The 9,953-nt window shown below is 45.5% G+C and overlaps 1 protein-coding gene across 1 annotated transcript; it reads left to right on the plus strand.

The window, feature by feature from the left end:
* Positions 1-2,293: 2,293 nt before the first annotated feature.
* On the plus strand, positions 2,294-4,874 carry IL9 (interleukin 9; the record flags this gene model as incomplete). The annotated part of the gene is made up of 3 exons (XM_082723370.1): positions 2,294-2,395; positions 3,570-3,701; positions 4,764-4,874. Coding segments are annotated over 3 exons (345 nt in total), but the record flags the coding sequence as incomplete, so codon positions are not given.
* Between the last annotated feature and the right edge of the window lie 5,079 nt (positions 4,875-9,953).

Below are 9,953 nucleotides of genomic sequence, written 5' to 3' on the forward strand. Positions count from 1 at the left end.
GGAAGCTCTTGTTATCATATCCACACTTGAATTGCAATAAGGGTTAGGTAAGGGCAGGTCTCAGCTACTTTAGCCTCCTGTTCACCAGAAAAGCTAGTGAATTCTAGAGGCATTGCATTGATCAGAACATGTCATGTGGCCCCTTGCAGCAGCGCAGTAGAGGGACTAAAAAAGTGGGTGTTTGGTCGGGCCCATTGCCACCCCGAAATAGTGAGGATTCTATCAGCAAGAAAAGGAGATCACTACTCTGTAGAGATCAATACTCTGTAATCAAAGAGTTTGCCATAGGCTGGTAGGCCTCTGTAATTTCTCCTTAGTGCCTGCAGAGGACAAGTGTGGAACTGCAGGAGGATTTGGGGAAGTTAGCAAAAAGCCAGTTTTCCCCTTGTTTGCTCTCAAGAGACCTCCTTTCCCCATAGTCCGTCACAACTCCTAAGGGATGGCATGAACAGCAACAACAATATTACCACACACTCTTACAGGGCTGGTGACTAAATCGTATGGATTTGTCCCACTTGCTAGTGTGGCTCCAAGGAAAAGAATCCCCGCTTTTGCAGCCTCTAGTCTGAGAAAGACACACTTTGTTAAGCCCACACACCCCCAAATGCCTGTCCCTGAAACTAGCTTTGAAACCTCATAAAATCATAGTTTTTGTGTATGTTTCTTACTATTTCAAAAACTGCTTTTCTCATTTATGTTTTGATTTAACAAGCATTTAGTGATAGACCGCACTTCCACAGGTGCCTGCCTGGGGGCTGAGGATACAAGGCTGAACTAGACACATATACATCTCTGTTCCTCAGCTTTCCCACCTATAAAACAATGGGGATAATCATAGTACTTATCTCATAGAGCAACAGTGAGACAACTTTCTGGCTCATAGTGGAAAAAAACAGCCTCATCAAAGAGGCAGCAAGCTAAGATACAAGATTATTTATTAAAAAATAAAAAATGGGCTCAGGTCATGATCTTGGGGCAGTGAGATTGAGCCTCGTCTCAGGCTCTGCACTCAGCAGGGAGCCTGCTGGAGATTCTCTCTCCCTCTGAGCCTCCCCTTTCTCTCTCTCTCTCTCTAAAATAAATAAATAAGTATTTAAAAAAAAATAAAAGATAAAAAATGGGGATGACAAATTAGTATCCACCTAATTTGGTGTCTATATGTCATACATGGCTTAATTCCCATCAGGTGCTTAAAATGGTGTCTAGTATGTAATACATGCTCAATAAATGCTAGCTGTTATCCTATTTCAAGCACTGAGTGTTGACTGGATGCTGTGCAGGGTTACATAATTTCCCTAAAGACACTAAGGAATCCTCAAGGTCGATTTTAACAGACGCTGTTGCTACATTCTTGGTGGTACAGTTAAAGAGTTCCTCCTTCAGGCACCCATTTAAAGGAATACTTGCCCAAAGATGCATTTGTATAAGATAGAGAATCTGGCCCGAGGCATGAAAAACACTGTTATGATTTGAGGATAAAGTACAGTAAGGTTAAGGTTGCAGTGGGTTCACCAGCGTGAGCTTGCAAAATCCTGACAGAGCAGCTCACAGGCATAATTTCTCATTCCCCACCCCCTCCTGGCCCTTCATTAGAACACCCATGACTGGCTAGTGGATCAGCATTTCCAATAAAGTAAAAAGGGGAAAATACAGACCTGGGTGTTCATGGAAAATATTCTAACTCTCACAACTAGAGCATCTGTCTTAAAAAAAAAAATTATGGTTTTAAGATCTTTAACTTTTCCTTCAGCATCTCGGTACCCAACTTTTGAAAAGCATCTTTTCTGGAGAATGACATTTCCCAGCACAATGTCACATAGTCTTTGCCAAGTGACTCAGTTCAACATATACATGTATATTTTCAATGTCAAGTGACCCAATCTTACATAGAAAAAGTGGGCACCTGGTATCAGTTTGATGTCAGGGTTTTCCCAGGTTTGCAGGGGAGCTTTAAATACGACTCCATCTCAAGGCATCTGCAAGCCAGCTTGCACCTCCGTGTCAAGATGCTCCTGCCTGTGGTGGTCCTTACCTCTGCCCTGCTCCTCTGCTCCGTGACCAGCAAGAGTTGTCCGACCTTCATAGGAATCAGGGATGTCACACACCTCATTGACAAACTGCAGGTAAACAGCAGAGCAGGGTGCCCACCGGAAAGGCAGCTATTGAAAACTTAGGTGAAACGTAAGAATGAAAAACTCACCCCCCCATTATGGGTTCTTGTTTTTCTACTTACTTTAGGAACATCCAGCTTCAAAATGCAACTGCAGCCGCGCCAATGTGAGTCAATGCTCTTTTAAGAACTTTGCAAACTTACTGCCATGCTTGCGTTGGGCATCCTCACTCTGGAATTTTTCTTTTGCAGGTGACCGATTGTTTGTGTCTGACTATTCCTTCTGTAAGTATAGTAAAACAACATAATCTCGACCTTGTATTCTTTAAAAGTTTCGAGGAAACATGAATTGCTTTATTTGATCTTTTAAGTAAGAAGATGTTACTCGATTGTAATTGTTATGGCTCAGTGTTTCCTTTTAAAAGCAGCCTCCTGAAATTCTATACCATCTACATCACTTTGTATCTAGTCAGCTTTATGCCCTTTCAGAAGGACTGAACACTCTTCAATCCTTTAAAAAGAATCTTGTATGTCTTTTTAGATTAGTGGCCATGTGCACAGATAAATGACACCAGAGCTGAGAATATCAGAATATAGCTTATATCATATTGCTTACTGATTTATTCCCTAAAACTCTAGAGTTGCAAAATGAGTAAGTAAAAGTAATTCTTTTTTTCTTTCCTCTTGCATGAACTATCCAGGTGCTAGACCTTCTCTCCCCTTTCCTCCCTTCCTATCTGTCTTTTCGGCTGATGTAGGGTGGCTGTTGCAGTTTGAATGCTGGGAGGTTAGGGTTTCTAAGGCAGAGGGAAGGTGAAAAAAAGGGTTCTGGAGGGTCATTTATTCCCCATGTAGGCAAAGAGGAAGAGTGGCAGAAACTTTCTGGTTTAGGTGAGGAAGGAGGCAAACCCTGGGAGAATCTGAGCTTCTCACTTTAGCTGGGGTCAGATATCACAGCCCATCAGGGGGCATCCCTTCAAGGAGATGAGTGTAGGGTGCCTTCTGAGGATGGACCATGCATCTGTAGTCCAGGCCAGACTCTCAGTTTATGGCCCATGATTTTAGTTTGCATGAAACACCGGCTCTATTCATTTGGCACATCCCATCAGACTGGTATGAGAAAGCTTTTCCTCTCTCTCTACTTTGGACCTTACTATTACAAGACATACAGCAGAGGAACATCAGGGGCTAAGGAGACTAGAACTAGTTTCCCAGCATCCATAGGCTTTGTGTTCCTTGGATGGAACCAACTGGAAATCTCCAAGGAGGTCACTGAAGAAAAATGGTCTCACCTCGAAATGCTGATCATTTCCTAGACTAGGAAGGGACCGGTCTAAATACAATACCAGTTTAGGTTACGTCGGTTAAGTTAAAATAGCATCTGAAGGCATTCTCTTTGTGATTCTTCTCAAAGTAGTCCTCGGAAGGTTTCTTTGAATCAATTCTTTTTATTTACCAGGACAGCTGCACCACACCGTGCTTCCAGGAAGGTCTGTCCCAGATGACCAACTCCACTGTGGAAACAAGATACCCCCTGATTTTCAATCGAGTAAAAAGAACAGTCCAAGACCTAAAGAAAAACAAGTGCCAGGTGACTTTGTTTTTATCTGTGATATGCTCTGCTTAGTTGTGTTTATGTGAGGGTCAATGACAACTCTATCGAAATAAAAAAAGGAAAAGGGATGATGAACTTGGAATTGGTAGCTCAAGGTCAGTAAGAGAACTTTAAATTTAGAACTCTAAATTTACCCAGACTGACAAAAGTAAAGTGAGATCTGCCCCAGATAGTCCATTATTCCCTCTAGTTTTAAAAAACACTCACACCCATGTTGCCATTCACTTCTCTTGAATGGCGAAAGCATTTGTCCTGATTGTAATTAGAAGCTGAAATCTGGGGGATCAGAGCTGTGTCTCAAAGGATGCTAGCTAAGTTACACTAGGGCACCTTCTCTTCTTCAGCATATGCCCTGGTCCCTGGAGGGAAAGTTGGGTGGAACTCCTTGGGATTTACCATCTCCACAACTGTCCCCAGAAGGCTGAGAGTCCTTCCATCAACTACTTACTGAGCTACTTACCATCAACAGCACTGGAGTTCTAAATGCTTAATATTTACTGTTTCATTGCAATACCATTTCAATGACAGTTGTTTCAATGATCATTTATCACCCTCACTTTATGGGAGGAGGAAACAGAGAAACAGATGCTCAGTGGGCTTAACCAATTTGCCTAAGGCTAGATACTTAATGAGGGGCAGAGTTGAGATTGGAAGTCTGGTCTATCTGACTCCAAGTCCCACTCTTAGCCATGACCTTGGAAGGACAACCAAAAAGGAAAATAAAACATTAAGACTCAACTAATCCTGAGTTTTCCTCTAATGAGGAGATTTAGGACCATTTGATGGGAGTGTGAGTGTGAGTGTGAGTGTGTGTGTGTGTGTGTGTGTGTGTGTGACATCGCAGGAACAGTAGCAGAATGTTAGCCACCTGCACTCTCTATGCAACATGCTAGCCCCGGACCTTCCCGAGTATTTGCCCTCTGCTGCCTGCATACCCCGCCCCACGGCACCCCTACCCCACCTCAGTACTCTAAGCAGGGTGATTCCTGGTCCACACTGTTCTAGTCACTCTGTCTTCGCTAACTTTTCTCCCCACAGTTTTTTTCCTGTGAACAGCCATGTAACCAAACCACAACAGGCAACACGCTGACGTTTCTGCGGAGTCTCCAGGAAACTCTTCAGAAACAAAGGGCGATAGGCAGAGTCTGAAGATGAAATATTATTTATGCTATTTATTGAATGAAAAAGCCTCCCCTTTAATCTGGGGCCATTAAAAACTCAAGTAAAGCCATGCTAAATCAAAATCAGTTGTAATTAACTTTTTAAATTGTATTTTATTTTGGAATAAATATATATGAAGAAAAAGAACACCATCTGGTCTCCAGGTGCTTATTTGCTCCTTGCTGCTCAGAAAAAAAGAAAGCTACAAATACCGTGAAGGGACTGAATGGATCAAGGACTCCTGTAATAACAAGATTCCTTGTCCTGAGCAGACTGGGAGACCCACTGCTCATGCCTGGGGACACAGAGGCCACAGTTAGGAGTGGTGTGTGGGGTTGGTCTGAGGGCTGTTCTCAGGGAGGCTCAGGGCACCCTCCTTGTGAGTGCTGGGGGAGGGAGGCTCAGGGCACTGCCGAAGAGTTCAGGGTACTGAGAAACCACCTGTGTACCTGAAACAGGAGAACATGTGGTAAGCCCAGGAGGTAGAAGCCTACCCAGAAATGTGGGCACCTACACACAGAAGACAGCAGTGTTTGAAACTAAGCCGGGGGAGACCCACAGGACACACTCTCTGAGTTAGAGCAACCCAGGGATCAACAGTCCCCTATTCATCCCCAAAGACCTTCCACAAGTGCCCACCACACGCCGGGCAGCGTGCCCAGCCAGGGTGCGGAACCTAACGGGGACTCTCCCGAAGGGATCCTTGGACTAGGTTGTTGACTTGGCATATGGAGCTCTCTGACGTTACATTTTTTTTTTAAGATTTTATTTATGTATTTGACAGAGAGATCACAGGTAGGCAGAGAGGCAGGCAGAGAGAGAAAGGAGGAAGCAGACTCCCTACTGAACAGAGAGCCCAATGTGGGGCTCCATCCCAGGATCCTGGGATCATGACCTGAGCTGAAGGCAGAGGCTTAACCCACTGAGTGAACCAGGTACCCCTCTGATGGTACATTTTATATGTCAGCTAGACCAGGCCACAATGTGCCCAGATATTTAACTAAACATTGCTTTGGGGTGTGTCTGTGAAGGTGTTTCTGGGTGGGGTTAGCTAGCATTTGAATGAGTATACGGGCAGCGCAGCTCAGTGTGGATGGGCCTCATGCAAATCCACACAGGCCTGAAAAGGCCAAGGAAGCATTGGCTCTCTCTGTGCTGACCCCATAAGCTGGGACACTTGCTCCACATGGACTGGGACTTACACCATCAGCTCCTGGCTTTCAGATCTCTGGACTCATATTATTCCCACACCAGCTACTTTCCTGGACCTGGAGCTTGCAGAGAGCAGAGCATGGCACTTCTCAGCCTCCTTAATGGCATGAGCCAATTCCTTATTATCTATCTGTGTGTCTATTGTTCGATTTCTCTGGAGAACCCTAGCTAATACACTATCCACCTGACTTCAATATTCAACCTGCCCTTTCCCTCAGGAACCCAGATCCTATCTTCTGTTCCATGGTACTGACTACCTTCTATGATGCTCTGGCATTCCTGACTTGACCATGTTTGTTGTCTGTTGTCTGTCTCTCCCTGCCCAGATGTCAGCTCCCTGAGGGGAGAGAATTTCCTCAGCTCACTGTTGCAGCCCAGATGCCTTTCCTGAGCCTGTACTCCATGTATGCCAGAGCAGAAACTCCATAAACACAGACTGACTGAATGAAAGACTTTCGAGATGCAGAAGCAGAGTATGAACTGGTCTGGTGGTCAGGCATGTACTCACCTAGAGAGGACATGGCGACACACTTGATGTGCTCACAGAGGTGAGGTCCCTTCACAGAGCTCCATGCTGGCCCCAGGCTGGGGTTCACATAACCTGGCCACTTGGGAGGGGGCCCTCTGTCAGCAACTTCCTGCCTGGCTCTGTGGGATTGACAGGGTGGAGGCAAGGTTAAGGTAAGGGTCTTGGGATTAGGATGGTCTGACTATCACAATCACCCTCTCCCCCACTACCTGAAGGGTTAGAGGCTTGGGAAGAGCTTACAGGAATCTACCATGGGAAGTATTTTTCCAGAACTGCTTCTCTTCTCTATTGAGCTAGAACACCCTTGGGTACTTTTGATGACAATAATACGGAAAGTTCAGAGCATCAAGATTTCCTCAAGGAGCTTCACTCGGCTTTTTGTTTTTTCTTTTAATCGATTATGATGTTAAACAATATCAGAACTGACCTTACTTCATTTTTTAAAAATGATTTATTTATTTTAGAGACAGGCAGAGAGAGAGGTCGGGGAAGGACAGAGGAAGAAGGAGAGAGATTTTTTTTTTTTAAAGATTTTGTTTATTTATTTGACAGACAGAGATCACAAGCAGGCAGAGAGGCAGGCAGAGGAGGAAGCAGGCCCCCTGCTGATCAGAGAGCCTGATGCGGGGCTTGATCCCAGGACCCTGAGATCATGACCTGAGCCCAAGCCCCAGGGCCCTGAGATCATGACCTGAGCCGAAGGCAGAGGCTTTAACCCACTGAGCCACCCAGGCACCCCAGAAGGAGAGATATTCTTAAGCAGACCCACAGCCCAACACAGAGCCCAGCATGGAGCTGGATCTCACAACTCTGAGATCACAACCAGAGCCACCGACACAGAGAGTCGAGTGCTTAACCACCTGCACCACCCAGATGCCCCAGAAGTGACCTGTCCTTTAAAAAGCCCTTATGGCGCCTGAGTGGCTCAGTTGGTTAAACCACTGCCTTCAGCTCAGGTCATGACCTGTATTGGGCTCCCAACTCCATGGGGAGTCTTCTTCTCCCTCTGACCTTCTCCCCTCTCATGCTCAGTGTCTCTCTCTCTCTGTCTCAAATAAATAAATAAAATCTTTATAAATAAATAAATAAATAAATAAATAAATAAAAAGCCCTGGCCAAAGTTAAGATACTCTAACACTCTAAGTAGCCCTGATCCCCAGAGTTATGCAAACACTTTAGGGATGGGAGGCAGGGGGGATGGAGAAGGAATTTTTAGCAAGGACTGCCTCACTCAGGGGGGCTGGGCTATCTTCTGGAGTGCAGAAATTATGGGTCCCTGGGGACATCCAATCGTAATTGTTTTAATCTTAGTTTGCACAGAAAGAAACAAGTTTCTCAATGATTTATTTATAGTGACATGAAGATGAAAGGGCCAAAGCCAGATTTTCTCAGTCAAGAGGCTTTCAAAAGGGGACCCACCGTTTAGCCTTTGTTCTCTCTCAGTGCTGAAGGCCATAAGCAGCTTGGAGTGGACACAGACCTTAAGACAAGTAGACGGTCGTCACAACTTGTTGATCCACCTGCTTCCCAAGAGAAGTGAGAAATATCAGGTAGCCGTGGTGGAGGGGTGGAGCGGGGACATTGGGTCTGCCAAGGAGAATTCCTGAGCATCTCCCATAAGAGTGAGTACAGACTTCATGTTCCACTGTGACTGTTTATAATAGTATATCTCAGCATCTCCCACATGACTTTTTCTCCGACACTGGAAGTTCTGAGTACTAAACATCCTCAGCACCCTCCCTCTTTCTACCCAGGGCTCCTCAAGCTGGGTGCTTGTTCCTGCCAGGCAGCCAGAGCATGGAGTCCAGGTGTGGCTACCAGACTCCCTGGCTGGTCTGGGATCCCAGTGCACAAGGCACTGAGGAAAAAGGTCTATCTGGCTAATACATACATTGTTATCTATTCATATTAAGCATGTAATTACTAAGCACTCACTCTGTATGCACTAAGCATGCATTATCTCATTTAATCCCCTAATAAGCACAGGAGGTAGGGATTATTATTTCTGTTTCATAAGTAAGGAAATCAAGACTCTGAATGGCTGAAGACCTTCCCAAAGCCCTACAACTAGTGAGACCTCGAGCACCACCTCTGCCCCAGTGTCTCATCCCAAACCTATTGCTCTCTTCATTCTGTTCCTTTCTTATTTTGTTTATACCAGCTGTGTTTTTCCTCTGACGACAGTCTTAAGGGTAAATCAGATTCATAATAATATGGGCCCACACTCCCTGATTCCAAAACCTGAGGACCAGATAGTTTTCAGAATTGAAACTGTTTGGCCTTCTAGAAAGGGAACACATAGCTCATGTGCTATGAATTACATAATCCCCAGAGCAGGGCCCCGGGGCAGGATTCTATAATGAAATACATTAATATTCTGAAAAAAAAAATCCACTTGAGCTGTCACACAAAGTAGTCAGGTTTTGCAGCCAAATGAGTCAGCAAATCCCGGGCTTTCAGAACTGTTTGGATCTCAGAATTGTGATAATTCCCTAGTCCTGGCCCCACTTACAGAAGGGGGGGACTCCCTCCCAAGGGCTTATCTGGGGCCAGGCTGGGCATCTCCAAGAGGGACAGAGGCTTTATGGCCTCCCGGGTCTTGGCCACAGGGCGTTCTCTCGTGTCCTCCACTTGGCTTTTCTGAATGGCCCCAGACAGGCATTTCCCAGAGTGGTCTACAGTCTGAGGCAATTGGGGCCTCCCCCTCAGCAGAACTCACCCTGTACGGGGATCAGAGGGAGGACAGATGCTGGTGGCTGGTGATGACTTCAGAATAGGCTGCTGGAGACGACGGGCCCGGAGACGAGCTGCAATCCACTGTCACAGATGAGTCACCAGTGTCGTCTGGTGGTTTCCCTCAGCTGTTCTGCAAAAGTCACATTAACCCACAGGATACACCCCTGCAGGCCAGCTCAGCCCACAGTTCTCAGGGCCTGTGATGAGGCACACAGTAATTACTCTCCTGCCTCTGTCAAGAGAGTTGAGATTTATCTAAAAAGCCCCTTGGAGAAAGGAGAAGAAGGAACATGTATTGAGTGTTTACTATGTGCCAAGGATTCTGCTAAGCATATTTTATGGAATATCTAGTTGGATCCTTACAAGAATCTCATGAGGTAGATATACAATTTTTGTATATAGTTATTCCCAGTGCACGGATAGGGAAACTGAGGCCCAGAGAGGTTAGTATACCTTGCCAGGTCACACAACTCACAAGAAGTGAAGCCAATGTTCTGACTCATGTAACTGGCTCTAGAGCCTCATCTTCCATTTAACCAACAGGAGAGTGGAAGCTCTCAACACAGCCATCCACCTTGTCCAGGTTGCCC

Source organism: Mustela nivalis, assembly GCF_964662115.1.
Source record: "Mustela nivalis genome assembly, chromosome: 3".
NCBI lineage: Eukaryota > Metazoa > Chordata > Mammalia > Carnivora > Mustelidae > Mustela > Mustela nivalis.